The sequence below is a fragment of the Entelurus aequoreus genome, linkage group LG16 (genome assembly GCF_033978785.1).
Source record: "Entelurus aequoreus isolate RoL-2023_Sb linkage group LG16, RoL_Eaeq_v1.1, whole genome shotgun sequence".
NCBI lineage: Eukaryota > Metazoa > Chordata > Actinopteri > Syngnathiformes > Syngnathidae > Entelurus > Entelurus aequoreus.
In genome coordinates, this window is record NC_084746.1 from 5,713,700 (window position 1) to 5,735,097 (window position 21,398).

At 35.5% G+C, this 21,398-nt stretch overlaps 1 protein-coding gene across 14 annotated transcripts in view; it reads right to left on the reverse strand.

Annotated features, from left to right (window-relative positions):
- Window positions 1-21,398, reverse strand: part of LOC133631554 (receptor-type tyrosine-protein phosphatase F) — a 595,429-nt gene that overhangs the window by 301,044 nt on the left and 272,987 nt on the right. For all 14 annotated transcript variants that reach the window (XM_062023872.1, XM_062023869.1, XM_062023867.1 and 11 more), the window contains exon 3: window positions 3,689-3,834. In XM_062023872.1, coding sequence (XP_061879856.1) covers window positions 3,689-3,834 — 146 coding nt within the window. The remainder of the gene's footprint in view (window positions 1-3,688; window positions 3,835-21,398) is intronic.

Below are 21,398 nucleotides of genomic sequence, written 5' to 3' on the forward strand. Positions count from 1 at the left end.
CATAGTCAGTGGCTAACGGTAACGCTAACGTTAGCCTTTTTGTATGTGTCTGATGACGTTAACGTTATCTTGTAGCCTACACCACTCCAGAGTTTGCAGGTCTGTCTAATAAATAATACAAATGAATGCAGGATTTTCCCTGCATATATTTTTCTTAGGTGGCCCAATTAAAGGGGCACTAACAGTCAATATGTATTTATTTATTTAATTTTTTTCTTATAAGTGAAGGCTGCCAAAAGTAAACAAGTATTGTGTGTTTTTTTTCCCATATACAACAACCTATCTGGATTCGATAAGAGAATCGACAAGGAATCGGTTTGATAAGACAATTCGATAATGGCATCGAAATCGATAATTTCTGAACAAACACCATCCCTAACTGGCGCACTAAACAGAATGCAATGTAATGATCTGGCAGCCCGTAAACAGCAACAGCTAAAACTAAATAGACCAGTGGTTCTTACCCCGAGTTCGATCGAACCCTAGGGGTTCGGTGAGTCGGGCTCAGGGGTTTGGCGGAGGTCAAGACATACCCAGACTCATCGTGTAAATAAAAACTTCTCCCTATCGGCGTATTACGGATACGGCAACAGCAGAAGTCATACTGATTTGCAGGTGTGTAATTTGTTGTGAGTTTATGCACTGTGTTGGTTTTGTTCTTTGAACAAGGTGATGTTCATGCACGGTTCATTTTGTGCACCAGTAAAGAACATGGTAACACTTTAGTATGGGGAACATATTCACCGATAATTAGTTGCTTATTAACATGCAAATTAGTAACATATTGGCTCTTAACTAGTCATTATTAAGTACTTATTAATGTCTTATTCGGCATGGCCTTATTATAACCCTAAACCTGGCCCTAACCCTCTAACCCTGGCCCTAACCAAATAACTCTAAATAAGGTCTTTGTTACCTAGAATATGTTCCCCTAGTGTCCAAAAAACTCTAAATTAAGTCTTTGTTACTTAGAATATGTTCCCCATACTAAAGTGTTACCAAAAACATATAATTTTGTCTTGAATTTGAAAAAAAAAAACATTTTATTTTTCACTAAAGAAGGGTTCGGTGAATGCGCATATGAAACTGGTGGGGTTCGGTACCTCCAACAAGGTTAAGATCCACTGAAATAGACCTAATTAGACAAACGAGAACACAAACACATGACCAAACTGTCAGGAGCAGTCCTGAAAAGCAAAACATTATGCCCTAAATGAATATAAACCATGTTGTTAAAGTGGTACCTCAACAAGTATTTCGGGATAATTCTTATGCTTTAAGTTACAAACGGAAATTCTGGTAACGAACCTTCCCACCGCTACCATTGTCACAGTGAGCTCGAGATGGACATACCTTTGTTTTTCCAAGCATGGGAAGGAAGAAAGTGAGTGTGAAAGACAGCGCTAAGAAGAAGAAGTGGATTATATTCATTGGATTAAACCCTTCTCAAATATCTTCTGTCACGCCCCTCCAAGGGGGAAGAAAAGCTATCTCCACTGCGACTATAAAAAGTATAATTTGTCTATAGAATTGTTATAACTATACTTCTGGATAACATTGTAAGATTAGTAACAATAAAGGAAAGAACACACCGGTCATTTCCCGTCTCCCACTGTAATTACAGTGAAGCCGAGTGCTATGTATGCTTCATCATATTCTGGTAGGGCAAAAAACACAATGCGCCCTACCCCAGGGGGGCCCGCCCCGCTATTTGAGAAGGACTGGATTAAACAAAGAAATCATCAAAAACATGACGGAGCATGTAGCTGGCTAACTTGGTGAAGCAGTTGGACCGTAGCACTGCCAGTCTGCACAATACTGAAGCAGAATGAGTCTAACTGTCAGAATAATTCTATCTAAGTTATCACAAAACTTTGTGTTTCGATTAGTTCCCAGCCAGCAGACAAAAGCTGTCTTTAATCCTACCAAGCAGAAGGCTTGTAAAACTTCACTGTGTAGGATGGGAAGCAACATGAAGGTGTTCTGTTTCTTTCATGTATTGTAATCAACAGAAAGATATTGTCTTGAACCGAGAGCTACAAAGCGAAGAGGAAGCAGGACCAGACTCCCCTCCAGGCACAGCTTCTTTGAACTGTTTCACGACATTTCTGTGAACTGTTTACGACCTTTTCTTTGAACTGTTTTGTAACCAAAGGCGATGGCTGTTTACGACCCCCCTCCCTTAGAAACAGCTGTTGCCATGTAATCAGGGAAAGTCCAAATAAAAGAGGAGGCGTACAATTTTTCTTCAGGGGCGTGGGACGACACTGTGCAAGGGTACCGTGTCTACGCGTCTCTCCTCAATTGAGCCAAATTTAATTCTGTCTCTGTTTAATTCCTTGCTTCTTGTCTTGTTTAATAGATGTCATCAGTGTTTCAACCTGACACTAACGCCAGCCAAGGATGTTGGAAAAATGTTTAAACGGCAAACATATGTCCATGAAACTACGGAAAGGCTGCTGATGGTGTGTTTGACGGAGAAGCAGCTTAAAGGTGAAACCATAGAAGTCCACTTTTCATGTACGGAAGTAACGATTACCGCATTAATGATACACCGGGGTAAAATTGCAGAGGGTTAATATTACCATTCAAATTATCATTATTATCGGTATCGGTTGATATCGGAATCGGCAATTAAGAGTTAGACAATATCGGAATATCGGATATCGGCAAAAAAAACATTATCGGACATCTCTACACGGCACGATAACTTAAAAATGAAGACAACTTCAGATTGTTTTCTAAGTTTAAAAATAGAACAAGCACATTCTGAAAATGTACGAATCATAATGTTGTTGTTTTTGTTTTTTACATGTTGCGGTTAATAATTTATTTGTCGCTATGTATATTTATATTTATATTATTAATATTATATTATTAATTTATTACTATTATCAATATGCATTATTATTATTACTATTAATATTATTAAAAAATATATTATTATTATTATTATATATTTATTATATTTTATATTTATATTTTCTGAATAAAATATGTGATAATGTTTAGCAGTTTTTGCATTGGTGTTAATTTTCAATCAAAAAATGATATGAAAATCCAATTACAGTATGTTATTTATGTAGTTTGATCATTTTCCTCGACTGATGTAGTAACATGATGTTGTTTATTTTGTACATATGTAGCATCATCTACAAAGATACCAATAATTGCTATTGCGACATCCAGTGGACACATTTAGAACAGCATTTTTTATTCATTCACAAATTTCAGGTTAATTTTTATTCTTGGCAAACTCATCCAGTTAAAACCTGTTGGCGGGCTCTCGGGCCGTACGTTTGACACGCCTGGCATAACCCAACGGCAGCTTTATTAGGTTCCAGGAGAAACTATGGTAAGAAAACAGCGCTAGTTCCCACCTGAGGTACCTTTTTGTTGGTATGTTCAAAGGAGAGGGGGAGAGAGTAAGTAATACATCAAGGGGCTGAGTGTATGGGTGAAAATGATAGCCAAGGAGCAGAGTAAGAGGGATGCGGGTGTGAGAAGACAGAAAGATGGAGTATATCAACCAAGATAGAGGAAGATTAAAGCCAAGGGAAAAGCCAGAGGTTGGAAGTACGTGGGTTGCCAGGTGGATCGATGCTAATGTGAGGCGGCGCACATCCACTTCACACCCATTTGTCCTCACGCCTGCACAAATGAGTCCTGTCCGTTTGAGCGGGCTTACCTCGAAGCGCTGCGAGCTGACTTTCTTGCCCTTTTTCATCCAGGTGATCCTGGGCTTGGGCTCCCCCGTGGCCTGGCACACAAACGAGGCGACCCCGCCCGAGATGCCCGTCTGGTCCTCGGGGGATATGACGAAAGTCGGCAGACCTGCGGAGGACGGGAGACAAAGTGGTGAGAGGCGAGAAGAAGACGATAAAAACGACACGTGTTATGGCGGCACACATGCACACGCCATCATGGCAGCGGCGCCAAAACACTTTGTATCATTTCACACTAATCTGTCTTAGCGACATGTTAAATACAACTACACCTCTGCCGGTTTAAAGTACCAGAAGAGTGGAAAAATGACTTAAAGTTAAAGTACCAATGATTGTCACACACACATGAGGTGTGGTGAAATTACCCTCTGCATTTGACCCATCCCCTTGCTCCACCCCCTGGGAGGTGAGGGGATCAAAACCCTTGATCGGACGGCTGTTTGGAAAATAGTCACTACTGGAAATGGCGCAAAAACAACAATGTTTAAAAAAGCAAGCATAAAAAAAAACATATTACTAGGGATGTCCGATAATGGCTTTTTGCCGATATCCGATATTGTCCAACTCTTTAATTACTGATACCGATATCAACCGATACCGATATCAACCGATATATACAGTCGTGGAATTAACACATTATTATGCCTTATTTGGACAACCAGGTATGGTGAAGATAAGGTACTTTTTAAAAAAATGAATCAAATAAAATAAGATAAATAAATTAAAAACATTTTCTTGACTAAAAAAGAAAGTAAAACAATATAAAAACAGTTACATAGAAACTAGTAATTAATGAAAATTTGTAAAATTAACTGTTAAAGGTTAGTATTATTAGTGGACCAGCAGCACGCACAATCATGTGTGCTTACGGACTGTATCCCTTGCAGACTGTATTGATATATATTGATATATAATGTAGGAACCACAATATTAATAACAGAAATAAACAACCCTTTTGTGTGAATGAGTGTGAATGGGGGAGGGAGGTTTTTTGGGTTGGTGCACTAATTGTAAGTGTATCTTGTGTTTTTTATGTGGATTTAATAAAAAAAAAAAACAATAAATAAAAAAACCGATACTGATAATAAAAAAAACGATACCGATAATGTCCGATATTACATTTTAACGCATTTATCGGCCGATAATATCGGCAGACCGATATTATCGGACATCTCTACATATTACGTATTTTTGTTGTAGTTGTATTATTTATTATATCCAGCTGACTTTGTTGTTTTGGTAATCATATGTTGTTTGCATTTATATCTGTCACACAGTGGTGAAGGATTTCTTGTCTTGTTTTTGTTTTTGTCTTGTGAATTTCATGTTTTAGTTTGAAAAGTAACTCTCCTCTCATTTCCGGTCACTTGCCCTTCCTTTTGTGTCATCAGTCTGACGTCATCCCTGATCCCCGATTTGTTTCCACTTGTTCGCCATTACCCCCATGTGTCTTATAAACCCACGCCTCCCTTTGTTCTGTGCCAGAACGTCTCGTTGCTTCGTGCATCTCTAGCCTCATGCCCAAGCCTTGTCTCGTCTCGCTTTGAGTATCCTGATCCGGAATTTCCTTGGTGGTATTTTGAGTTAAGCAGAGTGATTTTTGGTTTATTAAGTTTCAAGTCGAAGTGGTGAGTTCAGTTTATTCTTACAGTTCCTTCATTTCCTCTTTTTGAGTGAATTTTTGTGAACTATTTTTCTAGATCAGAAACAGTGTAGAAGTTTTATAGCCCAGTGTTTCTCCCTCCTTTTGGAGCGTTTTTGTTGTTGTTGATAAATTTCAGAGTTATATTCCTCGTTAGAATAGTTAGATATAGATATTTTTGTTTCCTCCTTTCGGAGTGATTTTCGGTTTGTTCACCTTTTGTGAAACCTTTTCGCCAGTTGTCAGTTTATAGTTGTTGTATATATAAAAACGTATGAAATAAAAACCCTGATGTATGCGCAAAAAATTTTTAAAAAAAAAATACTTGATTATAAAAACGTATGAAATAAAAACTCTGATGTATGTGCAAAAAACATTCTAAAAAAAATACTTGATTATAAAAATGTATGAAATAAAAACCCTGATGTATGTGCAAAAAACATTCTAAATAAAAACGTATGAAATAAAAACCCTGATGTATGTGCAAAAAACATTCTAAAAAAAATACTTGATTATAAAAATTTATGACATAAAAACCCTGATGTGCAAAAAATATTCTAAAAAAAAATAATTTATTATAAAAACGTATTAAATAAAAACCCTGATGTATGTGCAAAAAACATTCTAAATAAAAACGTATGAAATAAAAACCCTGATGTATGTGCAAAAAACATTCTAAAAAAAATACTTGATTATTAAAATTTATGACATAAAAACCCTGATGTATGTGCAAAAAATATTCTAAAAAAAAATACTTGATTATAAAAACGTATGAAATAAAAACCCTGATGTACGTGCAAAAAACATTCTAAATAAAAACGTATGGCATAAAAACCCTGATGTATGTGCAAAAAATATTATAAAAAAAATACTTGATTATAAAAACGTATGAAATAAAAACCCTGATGTATGTGCAAAAAACATTCTAAATAAAAACGTATGAAATAAAAACCCTGATGTATGTGCAAAAAACATTCTAAAAAAAATACTTCATTATTAAAATTTATGACATAAAAACCCTGATGTATGTGCAAAAAATATTCTAAAAAAAAATACTTGATTATAAAAACGTGTGAAATAAAAACCCTGTTGTGCAAAAAAACATTCTAAAAAAAATACTTGATTATAAAAACGTATGCAATAAAAACCCTGATGTATGTGCAAAAAACATTCTAAATAAAATACTTGATTATAAAAACGTATGACATAAAAACCCTGACGTATGTGCAAAAAATATTCTAAAAAAAATACTTGATTATAAAAACGTATGAAATAAAACCCCTGATGTATGTGCAAAAAAAATTTCTAAAAAAAATACTTGATTATAAAAACGTATGAAATAAAAACTCTGATGTATGTGCAAAAAACATTCTAAAAAAAATACTTGATTATAAAAACGTATGACATAAAAACCCTGATGTATGTGCAAAAAATATTCTACAAAAAATACTTGATTATAAAAATGTATGACATAAAAACCCTGATGTATGTGCAAAAAATATTGTAAAAAAAAATACTTGATTATAAAAACGTATGAAATAAAAACCCTGATGTACGTGCAAAAAACATTCTAAATAAAAACGTATGGCATAAAAACCCTGATGTATGTGCAAAAAATATTATAAAAAAAATACTTGATTATAAAAACGTATGAAATAAAAACCCTGATGTATGTGCAAAAAACATTCTAAATAAAAACGTATGAAATAAAAACCCTGATGTATGTGCAAAAAACATTCTAAAAAAAATACTTCATTATTAAAATTTATGACATAAAAACCCTGATGTATGTGCAAAAAATATTCTAAAAAAAAATACTTGATTATAAAAACGTGTGAAATAAAAACCCTGATGTGCAAAAAAACATTCTAAAAAAAATACTTGATTATAAAAACGTATGCAATAAAAACCCTGATGTATGTGCAAAAAACATTCTAAAAAAATACTTGATTATAAAAACGTATGAAATAAAAACCCTGATGTACGTGCAAAAAACATTCTAAATAAAAACGTATGGCATAAAAACCCTGATGTATGTGCAAAAAATATTCTAAAAAAAATACTTGATTATAAAAACGTATGAAATAAAAACCCTGAGGTATGTGCAAAAAAACATAAAAAAATAAATAATTGATTATAAAAACGTATGAAATAAAAACCCTGATGTATGTGCAAAAAACATTCTAAATAAAAACGTATGAAATAAAAACCCTGATGTATGTGCAAAAAACATTCTAAAAAAATACTTGATTATAAAAACGTATGAAATAAAAACCCTGATGTATGTGCAAAAAACATTCTAAATAAAATACTTGATTATAAAAACGTATGACATAAAAACCCTGACGTATGTGCAAAAAATATTCTAAAAAAAATACTTGATTATAAAAACGTATGAAATAAAACCCCTGATGTATGTGCAAAAAAAATTTCTAAAAAAAATACTTGATTATAAAAACGTATGAAATAAAAACTCTGATGTATGTGCAAAAAACATTCTAAAAAAAATACTTGATTATAAAAACGTATGACATAAAAACCCTGATGTATGTGCAAAAAATATTCTACAAAAAATACTTGATTATAAAAATGTATGACATAAAAACCCTGATGTATGTGCAAAAAATATTGTAAAAAAAAATACTTGATTATAAAAACGTATGAAATAAAAACCCTGATGTACGTGCAAAAAACATTCTAAATAAAAACGTATGGCATAAAAACCCTGATGTATGTGCAAAAAATATTATAAAAAAAATACTTGATTATAAAAACGTATGAAATAAAAACCCTGATGTATGTGCAAAAAACATTCTAAATAAAAACGTATGAAATAAAAACCCTGATGTATGTGCAAAAAACATTCTAAAAAAAATACTTCATTATTAAAATTTATGACATAAAAACCCTGATGTATGTGCAAAAAATATTCTAAAAAAAAATACTTGATTATAAAAACGTGTGAAATAAAAACCCTGATGTGCAAAAAAACATTCTAAAAAAAATACTTGATTATAAAAACGTATGCAATAAAAACCCTGATGTATGTGCAAAAAACTTTCTAAAAAAATACTTGATTATAAAAACGTATGAAATAAAAACCCTGATGTACGAGCAAAAAACATTCTAAATAAAAACGTATGGCATAAAAACCCTGATGTATGTGCAAAAAATATTCTAAAAAAAATACTTGATTATAAAAACGTATGAAATAAAAACCCTGAGGTATGTGCAAAAAAACATAAAAAAATAAACAATTGATTATAAAAACGTATGAAATAAAAACCCTGATGTATGTGCAAAAAACATTCTAAATAAAAACGTATGAAATAAAAACCCTGATGTATGTGCAAAAAACATTCTAAATAAAAACGTATGAAATAAAAACCCTGATGTATGTGCAAAAAACATTCTAAAAAAATACTTGATTATAAAAACGTATGAAATAAAAACCCTGATGTACGTGCAAAAAACATTCTAAATAAAAACGTATGGCATAAAAACCCTGATGTATGTGCAAAAAATATTCTAAAAAAAATACTTCATTATAAAAACGTATGAAATAAAAACCCTGATGTATGTGCAAAAAAACATTAAAAAAAAAAAATTGATTATAAAAATGTATGAAATAAAAACCCTGATTCATGTGCAAAAAACATTCTAAATAAAAACGTATGAAATAAAAACCCTGATGTATGTGCAAAAAACATTCTAAAAAACTACTTGATTATAAAAACGTATGAAATAAAAACCCTGATGTACGTGCAAAAAACATTCTAAATAAAAACGTATGGCATAAAAACCCTGATGTATGTGCAAAAAATATTCTAAAACAAATACTTGATTATAAAAACGTATGAAATAAAAACCCTGATGTATGTGCAAAAAAACATTCTAAAAAAATACTTGATTATAAAAACGTATGAAATAAAAACCCTGATGTATGTGCAAAAAAACATTTAAAAAAAATACTTGATTATAAAAACGTATGAAATAAAAACCCTGATGTAAGTGCAAAAAAACATTCTACAAAAAATACTTGATTATAAAAATGTATGAAATAAAAATAAACACGGGATCCAAAATAAATAATAAGTTAATAAAACATAATACAAATATTAAAGTTTGCTGGCATAAGTATAACACACATGCATAAGAGTGTTGGGAGTTCAAACTAAAAAAGTTGTTTTTCCTCTTATGTTGTGTGTTGGAAAGTCCCTGGCTGACAGTTTGCATGTGAAGCACAGGCCAAGACAAATATGAAAACACATGTTTTTAAAAATACCTGCGTTCACGTCAACGCCCCGACCACGTGGCCGTTACGGACGGTGTTTACGACACTCCACTGTTTGCCTCGGACGTGTTTACCTTCACTGAGCGCCACGCCCGCCCGTGATGGCACGATGGCGTGACACACCTCTACTTGCAGCCGTCACAATGATAATAATAATAACAATCATAAAAATAATAGTACAAGTCTTAGAGGGAGAGTGGGAAACATCTAAACCACGCCGGCGGGGACAAGTCCACCCCGTAGAGACACACACACACTACTACGCTGTGTACACTGAGGGTAAACATGGGAATACTCTGGCATTGGCTGGCACCGCTTTGTTCCACAACAACACCGGGGTGAGGAAGAGAATGACTAATTATAACTCGCCGTCATTTTTTTTTTTTAATCCACTTCTTAGAGCGGAGCTGGCGCACGGAATTTCCTGCAATAGTCATTACGCACCATAATGAGTAAATGCCGCACCTCCAACAAACCCCGAGGGAAAAATGTGGCGCAACCGGGTGGCACTAATTGTCTTTATTATGACTGACAACAGCGCGTGTGACAATAAACAGCAGCACACACGCGACACACGCGGCAACACAGAGTTTCCCAGATTGTGATGGTAGATCGTGGTGTGTCACCACGGCGAAATAAAAGCTGCCACACCTTAAAAATGGGTTGGGGGGTTAACGGAAAACACATTTAAGTAATTACTGTATATTGTATAAATGGTTATATTTAGCCGAGTATTTACAAACTATTGAATAGTGGTTCACTGGAAATTTAGCCACTGAAAACATTTTAACGACATACCAAAAGTTTTTGGCCACCTGTCTTGACTCACATATGAACTTGAAGTGCCATCCCATTCCTAACCCATAGGGTTCAATATGATGTCGGTCCACCTTTTGCAGCTATTACAGCTTCAAGTCTTCTGGGAAGGTGTTCTATCGCAGTGGTCCCCAACCACCGGGCCGCGGCCGCACAAGAAATAAAAAAAATATATATATATATTTTTTTTAATTAAATCAACATAAAAAACACAGTATATACATTATATATAGGGATGTCCGATAATGGCTTTTTGCCGATATCCGATATGCCGATATTGTCCAACTCTTTAATTACCGATACCGATATCAACCGATACCGATATCAACCGATATATACAGTCGTGGAATTAACACATTATTATGCCTAATTTGGACAACCAGGTATGGTGAAGATAAGGTACTTTTTAAAAAAATGAATCAAATAAAATAAGATAAATCAATTAAAAACATTTTCTTGAATAAAAAAGAAAGTACAACAATATAAAAACAGTGACATAGAAACTAGTAATTAATGAAAATTTGTAAAATTAACTGTTAAAGGTTAGTATTATTAGTGGAGCAGCAGCACGCACAATCATGTGTGCTTACGGACTGTATCCCTTACAGACTGTATTGATATATATTGATATATAATGTAGGAAGCAGAATATTAATAACAGGAAGAAACAACCCTTTTGTGTGAATGAGTGTAAATGGGGGAGGGAGTTTTTTTGGGTGGGTGCACTAATTGTAAGTGTATCTTGTGTTTTTTATGTGGATTTAATAAAAAATAAAAAATAAAATAAATAAAAAAAACGATACTGATAGTAAAAAAACCCGACACCGATAATTTCCGATATTACATTTTAACGCATGTTATCGGACATCTCTAGTACTAACCTGACTCATTTTCATTAATTACTAGTTTCTATGTAACTGTTTTTATATTGTTTTACTTTCTTTTTTTATTCAAGAAAATGTTTTTAATTTATTTATCTTATTTTATTTTATTATTTTTTAAAAAAAATGACCTTATCTTCACCATACCTGGTTGTCCAAATCAGGCATAATAATGTGTTAATTCCACGACGGTATATATCGGTATCGGTTGATATCAGTATCGGTTGGTATCGGTAATTAAAGAGTTGGACAATATCGGAATATCGGCAAAAAGCCATTATCGGACATCCCAATGGAAAACCTTGTTACATTGTTTAATGCATCCAGCGGGGCATCACAACAAAATTAGGCATAATAATGTGTTAAATCCACGACTGTATATATCGGTATCGGTTGATATCGGAATCGGTAATTAAGAGTTGAACAATATCGGAATATCGAATATCGGTAAAAAAAGCCATTATCGGACATCCCTAAACATTATCATATGAATATTTGCTTTATTTTCTTTTTAAAAGCAGACTTGCTCATTAAATTGTCTATTCAACACAAAAGTGTGAAAGCTCCCAAAAAAAACAAATAAAAAAAAACTTACAACGTGCAAATCCAACTTGTTCGCCGGAATAAACGTGACAACTTTCCTGCTTAGAAGTCCAAGCGGAGTAATCCGCCATAAACGGGATGTCACTTAGTGCAAATTGCTAGGGGGTGTTTGACTTTGGAGTGCGTAATAATTTAAATGCAGCTGGAATTAAACACTTTGACTGCAGTTTAAACACGCAGTAAGAAGTGTACCACAGTGCACACACACACACACACACACACACACACACACACACACACACACACACACACACACACACACACACACACACACACACACACACACACACACACACACATACATGTCTTGCCTACTTTGTGTGGACCCACGTTTGGTTAGTAGGTTGTGAGGGCCCCCCTTTCCACTATAGCTAGAATGATGAAAAAATATATATCTAGCCCTAGATGGGAGTAAATAGTTGCAACTAGGGATGTCCGATAATGGCTTTTTGCCCATATCCGATATTCCGATATTGTCCAACTCTTTAATTACCGATACCGATATCAACCGATATATACAGTCGTGGAATTAACACATTATTATGCCTAATTTGGACAACCAGGTATGGTGAAGATAAGGTACTTTTTAAAAAAAATTAATAAAATAAGATAAATAAATTAAAAACATTTTCTTGAATAATAAAGAAAGTAAAACAATATAAAAACAGTTACATAGAAACTAGTAATGAATGAAAATGAGTAAAATTAACTGTTAAAGGTTAGTACAATTAGTGGACCAGCATCACGCACAATCATGTGTGCTTACGGACTGTATCCCTTGCAGACTGTATTGATATATATTGATATATAATGTAGGAACCAGAATATTAATAACAGAAAGAAACAACCCTTTTGTGTGAATGAGTGTAAATGGGGGAAGGAGTTTTTTTTGGGTTGGTGCACGAGTAAGTGTATCTTGTGTTTTCTTATGTTGATTTAATAAAAAAAACAAACAAACAAACAAAAAAAACGATACCGATAATAAAAAAAACGATACCAATAATTTCCGATATTACATTTTAAAACATTTATCGGACATCCCTAGTTGCAACCTCACTTCAGAATGCAAAACACACAAAGTAAAAAAAATATTTGACTTCTGTAGTTGTGAGGACCAGGCAAATGTCCTCACAAGTCAAAAGATCCTCACAGAAAGGGTGGTTTATCAAGTGTATGTCCACACAAGGACGGTGAGACAAGTGCACACACACACACACACACACACACACACACACACACACACACACACACACACACACACACACACACACACACACACACACACACACACACACACACACACACACACACACACACACACACACACGCATGCACCATGTGACTTGTCTCTCCCTTCTTTTGTTCTCAAACCCGGCTGACATTTGTGTGATATTTTGGTCCCCGGTCGTCGCAGTGCAAAATATTTAGAGTGCAACATCCAAATCCTTTCTGTGCAGCATCAGACTGTGACTGCAGGCAGCGCTAATGATCGCAACCTGATAAGCTCTTAAGAGCGTATGCAAGAGCATGCGCCGGCGCGTGCAAAGGGCGCCGCCTCGGCATCCTAAAGACCTGATTATCGCCGTTCTGACTCGGAGGGTCCGTCCCGCCAACATCTGTCTGTGACGGCTCGTTTAAGATAAAGCGGGGCCGGGCGTTTCGCCTTGTTGCCATGGCGGCGGATCAGACACTAAACAAGGCTCAAATTAAAGATGCAGGCTGTGCGGTGCACAACATTTAGAAATCACCAGACTTTGTTGGGTAAGTGGATGAGCCTCAACCCTCTGAAGCCAGGGGCTATGTTTCTAGGCTATCACCAAAATAAATACAGTTGTTTCCCCTGCATTTTCCAGGTGTGCGTTATTAATAGGGATGTCCGATGCATTAAAATGCAATATCGGAAATTATCGGTATCAGTTTTTTTATTATCTGTATCGTTGTTTTTTTTTGTTTTTTTTATTTTATTAAATCAACATAAAAAACACAAGATACACTTACAATTAGTGCACCAACCCAAAAAACCTCCCTCCCCCCATTTATTTCTGTTATCAATACTCTGGTTCCTACATTATATATCAATATATATCAATACAGTCTGCAAGGGATACAGTCCGTAAGCACACATGATTGTGCGTGCTGCTGCTCCACTAATAGTACTAACCTTTAACAGTTAATTTTACTGATTTTCATTAATTACTAGTTTCTATGTAACTGTTTTTATATTGTTTTACTTTCTTTTTTATTCAAGAAAATGTTTTTAATTTAGTTATCTTATTTTATTTTATTTTTTTTAAAAGTACCTTATCTTCACCATACATGGTTGTCCAAATTAGGCATAATAATGTGTTAATTCCACGACTGCATATATCGGTTGATATCGGTATCGGTAATTAAAGAGTTGGATAATATCGGAATATCGGATATCGGCAAAAAGCCATTATCGGACATCCCTAGTCTCAACCCTCTCAAGCCAGGGGCTATGTTTCTAGGCTATCACCAAAATAAATACAGTTGTTTCCCCTGCATTTTCCAGGTGTGCGTTATTAAGATTTAAATAAATGCCATACCGTATTTTTCGGAGTATAAGTCGCTCCGGAGTATAAGTCGCACCGGCCGAAAATGCATAATAAAGAAGGAAAAAAAACTGGGGATATCTGATAATGGCTTTTTGCCGATATCCAATATTCCGATATTGTCCAACTCTTAATTACCGATACTGATATATACAGTCGTGGAATTAACACATTATTATGCCTAATTTGGACAACCAGGTATGGTGAAGATAAGGTCCTTTTTAAAAAAATAAAAAATAAAAAATAAGATAAATAAATTAGAAACATTTTCTTCAATAAAAAAGAAAGTAAAACAATATAAAAACAGTCAAATAGAAACTAGTAATGAATGAAAATGAGTCAAATTAACTGTTAAAGGTTAGTACTATTAGTGGACCAGCAGCACGCACAATCATGTGTGCTTACGGACTGTATCCCTTGCAGACTGTATTGATATATATTTATATATAATGGTAAATGGTAAATGGTTCGTACTGGTATAGCGCTTTTCTACCTTTTTTTTTTAAGGAACTCAAAGCTCTTTGACACTATTTTCCACATTCACCCATTCACACACTGATGGTTAATGTAGGAACCAGAATATTAATAACAGAAAGAAACAACCCTTTTGTGTGAATGAGTGTGAATGGGGGAGGGAGGTTTTTTGGGTTGGTGCACTAATTGTAAGTGTATCTTGTGTTTTTTATGTGGATTTAAAAAAAATAAAAATAAAAAACAAAAAAAAACAAAAAATAAAACATACCGATAATACAAAAAAACGATACCGATAATTTCCGATATTACATTTTAAAGCATTTATCGGCCGTTTGACACCCCTGGCGTAGATCGTAGATTGCTACCTAACAGCTAGTGTGCAGATCATAAGCTGGCAGCTAAACTCAGCATTGTAAACACACAAAAGACGATACAGGTCAGTCACAAAAGGTGATACAGGTCAGTCACAAAAGGCGATACAGGTCAGTCACAAAATGTGAAAAATGTAGTCACACACACACACCTACTCAGTGTCCTAGTGGTTAGAGTGTCTGCCCTGATATCGGTAGGTCGTGAGTTCAAACCCCGGCCGAGTCATACCAAAGACTATAAAAATGGGACCCATTACCTCCCTGCAAAAGTGATAGCCCTATCCTTGAGAAGAGACTACCTGTCTAGCTCAACGCCAACATTTAAGTTATGACTTAAAGCAGTTGTTTTCCAGACACTTACACGCGAACGTCTCCTTTTGTGGTTAGAGTGTCCGCCCTGAGATGGGTAGATTGTGAGTTCAAACCCCGGCCGAGTCATACCAAAGACTATAAAAATGGGAGCCATTACCTCCCTGCTTGGTACTCAGCATCAAGGGTTGGAATTGGGGGTTGAATCACCAAAAATGATTCCTGGGCGCGGCCACCGCTGCTGCCCACTGCTCCCCTCAAGGGTGATGGGTCAATGCAGATAATAATTTCGCCACACCTAGTGTGTGTGTGACAATCATTGGTACTTTAACTTAACACTATGCACACGGGGTGATAGCGCTCTGACAAAAGACTAGAAAGTTCTATTTGGACGAGGACTGGGTGTTCCCGCATCACCGACAGTGGAGGTTATCACACTGTTAGGTTTTGTCACTTCTTTTCCTAAAGCCTTTTTTGTGTCCCATTTCCTTGGCTGTCAGGCACTTGTCACTAGAAAACAATGGCAGGGATGAGGTGAAGAACACATAAGCCTACCTATGCAAATCCTCTCTCTCGCTCTCTTTCTCTGTGGGGTTTTTCTTTCCGCATGGCAAGAATGCTCCCAAGTCACTATCTTGACACACGTGTCTTTAACACATGCTCTCGCCCGGGCGCCGTTTGCCAGAACTGTCAGCACAGGAGCTGGCGAGGCGTGTCGGGATCCGGGGGTTGTGAATGCTTGGCTCGTGTTTTTGAGACGAGGCGCTAAGTTGAATGAAGAGGTTAGGTTATGGTGGTCGTGATTTTTTATATTTTAAAAGACAATATGAATTATTGTAATTGCAGGAGAAGAGAGATCCAAAGTTGTTCTGAAGCATCATTAGTTATCTTCTAGTCCTCCAGTTTGTTTGGTTTTAAAGGCCTACTGAAATGAATTTTTTTTATTTAAACGGGGATAGCAGATCTATTCTATGTGTCATACTTGATCATTTCGCGATATTGCCATATTTTTGCTGAAAGGATTTAGTGTAGAACAACGACGATAAAGATTGCAACTTTTGGTATCTGATAAAAAAAAAGGCTTGCACCTACCGGAAGTAGCGTGACGTAGTCAGTTGAACATATACGCAAAGTTCCCTATTGTTTACAATGATGGCCGCATGAAGTGAGAGAGATTCGGACCGAGAAAGCGACGATTTCCCCATTAATTTGAGCGAGGATGAAAGATTTGTGGATGAGTAAAGTGCAAGTGAAGGACTAGTGGGGAGTGGAAGCTATTCAGATAGGGAAGATGCTGTGAGAGCCGGGGGTGACCTGATATTCAGCTGGGAATGACTACAACAGTAAATAAACACAAGACATATATATACTCTATTAGCCACAACACAACCAGGCTTATATTTAATATGCCACAAATGAATCCTGCATAAAAACACCTGCGTGTTTGTTACGCTAGCTCCTAGCTCCTCTGCTAGCTCCTAGCTCCATAGAACACGCCAATACAATTCAAACACCTGATCAACACACACAATCACTCAGCCCAAAAGACCGTTTACCTAACCCAAGGTTCATAAAGCTTATATATTTTTAAAAAGTTACGTACGTGACGCGCACATACGGTCAAGTTATCGAATGTTTAGCAGCCAAGGCTGCATACTCACGGTACCTGATATTCAGCTGGGAATGACTACAACAGTAAATAAACACAAGACATATATATACTCTATTAGCCACAACACAACCAGGCTTATATTTAATATGCCACAAATTAATCCTGCATAAAAACACCTGCGTGTTTGTTACGCTAGCTCCTAGCTCCTCTGCTAGCTCCTAGCTCCATAGAACACGCCAATACAATTCAAACACCTGATCAACACACACAATCACTCAGCCCAAAAGACCGTTTACCTAACCCAAGGTTCATAAAGCTTATATATTTTTAAAAAGTTACGTACGTGACGCGCACATACGGTCAAGTTATCGAATGTTTAGCAGCCAAGGCTGCATACTCACGGTACCTGATATTCAGCTGGGAATGACTACAACAGTAAATAAACACAAGACATATATATACTCTATTAGCCACAACACAACCAGGCTTATATTTAATATGCCACAAATTAATCCTGCATAAAAACACCTGCGTGTTTGTTACGCTAGCTCCTAGCTCCTCTGCTAGCTCCTAGCTCCATAGAACACGCCAATACAATTCAAACACCTGATCAACACACACAATCACTCAGCCCAAAAGACCGTTCACCTAACCCAAGGTTCATAAAGCTTATATATTTTAAAAAAGTTACGTACATACGCAAAAAAAAGTTGCGCACATACGGTCAAGCGATCAAATGTTTAGAAGCCAAAGCTGCATACTCACAGTAGCACGTCTGCGTCTTTGTCATCCAAATCAAAGTAATCCTGGTAAGAGTCTGTGTTGTCCCAGTTCTCTACAGGCGTCTGTGTATCGAAGTCAAAAGTCCTCCTGGTTAGAGTCTCTGTTATCCGAGTTCTTCCATCTTGACTGCATCTTTCGGGAATGTAAACAAAGAAGCGCCGGCTGTGTACTGTTGTGGCTGACTACGTTCGAAAAATACGTCCATTTCGCACCGACAACTTTCTTCTTTGCTTGCTCAGCTTCCTTCTCCATAATGCAATGAACATGATTGCAACAGATTCACGAACACAGATGTCCAGAATACTGTGGAATTATGAAATGAAAACAGAGCTTTTTCGTATTGGCTTCAATGTGGAAGGCATACCCGTGTTCGCCGGGCTACGTCACGCGCATACGTCATCCTCAGAGGCGTTTCGAACCGGAAGTTTAGCGGCAAATTTAAAATGTCACTTTATAAGTTAACCCGGCCGTATTGGCATGTGTTATAATGTTAAGATTTCATCATTGATATATAAACTATCAGACTGCGTGGTCGGTAGTAGTGGCTTTCAGTAGGCCTTTAACATGTCAATAGAGTATTGTTATGACATGAAGCATGATTAAGTCCCAACGATAGTCACACACACACTAGGTGTGGTGAAATTACCCTCTGCATTCGACCCATCACCCTTGTTCCACCCCCTGGGAGGTGAGGGGAGCAGTGAGCAGCAGCGGTGGTCGCGCCCGGGAATCATTTTTGGTGATTCAACCCCCAATTCCAACCCTTGATGCTGAGTGCCAAGCAGGGAGGTAATGGCTCCCATTTTTTTTATATTTTTTTAACTCACAACCTTCTAGTCTCAGGCCCCGTTTACACTAAGGTTATCCAGGGTAATTCACACCTAACCTTATCCGTGTCCACACACAACAATGCCCAAACGGTGACAAAATTTACAACAATTTACTGTGTGTCCCTTGGGACCCCATTTTGAAATTTCCTAGCGCCAACACTGACGGAGTATTGGTGCGTGCAAAACATGCAGCAGGCGGCTGTGGCCTGCGGGCCGGTTGTAATACTACTCAAATACCATACCATACAATACCAACTTTATTTATATCATCCCAGGGGCCAGAGATCATTCATTTACAAGCCGGATCTTGCCCACGGGCCTTGACTTTGACACCACTGAATTAAAAAGTAAAAATTGATGTTTAAATGTTTATGTATACCATTCAGTCATCAATCATCATGCAACACGGAACAACACAGGAAGTCCTTCATACCGATAGACTGTATAATGCATATGTTCCTTTTTGACTGTACTTAAATGTATAATAGACTATATTTATATCATTCACATGTGAATAATGCTGTATAATAGACTGTATTTATATTATTCACATGTGAATAATGCTGTATAATAGACTGTATTTATATTATTCACATGTGAATAATGCTGTATAATAGACTGTATTTATATTATTCACATGTGAATAATGCTTTATAATAGACTGGATTTATATTATTCACATGTGAATAATGCTGTATAATAGACTGTATTTATATTATTCACATGTGAATAATGCTTTATAATAGACTGTATTTATATTATTCACATGCGAATAATGCTGTACAATAGAATGTATTTATATTATTCACATGTGAACAATGCTTTATAATAGACTGTATTTATGTTATTCACATGTGAATAATGCTGTATAATAGACTGTATGTATATTATTCACATGTGAACAATGCTTTATAATAGACTGTATTTATATTATTCACATGTGAATAATGCTGTATAATAGACTGTATTTATGTTATTCACATGTGAATAATGCTGTATAATAGACTGTATGTATATTATTCACATGTGAATAATGCTGTATAATAGACTGTATTTATATTATTCACAGTGAACAATGCTTTATAATAGACTGTATTTATGTTATTCACATGTGAATAATGCTATATAATAGACTGTATGTATATTATTCACATGTGAATAATGCTGTATAATAGACTGTATTTATATTATTCACATGTGAATAATGCTGTATAATAGACTGTATTTATGTTATTCACATGTAAATAATGCCGTATAATAGTCTGTATGTATATTATTCACATGTGAATAATACTGTATAATAGACTGTATGTATATTATTCACATGTGAATAATGCTGTATAATAAAATGTATTTATATAATTCACATGTGAATAATGCTGTATAATAGACTATATTTATGTTATTCACATGTGAATAATGCTGTATAATAGACTCTATTTATATTATTCACATGTAAAAAATACCCAAGTGTTTATTGTTTATTGTGAGCAAACTGTGGTGCTGAATTTCCCCCATGGATCAATAAAGTAATTTATTTTATATTATAGTGTATTCTATTTATGTTTTTCACATTGTTTTCTTCATGTAAATCCATTAATATGGTGTCATTGAAGTTATGTAATTGTTGTGGTTTGTTTGGTTAGTTAGTTAGTTAGTTAATTAACAACATCGCTCAATAAGTTATGGGCTGATTTTTGATTAAACTATGATAAATGGGATAAGGAACAAGTGATTTGATTCTGAGAGTGATCCAAATCTTTTCTACTGTGTTACTGTACGTTTACATTACGAGGATGACATTCCTGTGTGTGCGCATGCATATGTATGTGTGTGTGTGTGTGTGTGTGTGTGTGTGTGTGTGTGTGTGTGTGTGTGTGTGTGTGTGTGTGTGTGTGTGTGTGTGTGTGTGTGTGTGTGTGTTTACAAGTGGCCCGACCTTTGCCCACAGAGACAAAGATAGCTTCACTCCTGGTAATTTCATCCCGCTACAGAACAAACGCGCCCATGTGTAAGACCGAATCCTCTTGCAGCCTGTTTGGAAGCGAGAGACGAACAGAACAAACGCACACAGACTTGACAATTTAATTTATCCTTTGATTAATTACCTCCGCCAGGAGGTTATGTATTCACTGGGGTTTGGCTGTCTGTTAGTTAGCTAGCTAGTGTTGTGCCGATACCAACATTATTTCGATACTTTTCGGGGCTTTTCGGTACTTTTCTAAACGAAGGGGACCACAAAAAATTCCATTATTGGCTTTATTTTACACAAAAAATCTTAGGGTACATTAAACATATGTTTCTTATTGCAAGTTTGTCCTTAAATAAAATAGTGAACATACAAGACAACTTGTCTTTTAGTAGTAAGTAAACAAACAAAGGCTCCTAATTTAGCTGCTGACATATGCAATAACATATTGTGTCATTTATCTACCTATTATTTTGTCAACATTATTAAGGACAAGTGGTAGAAAATAAATTATTA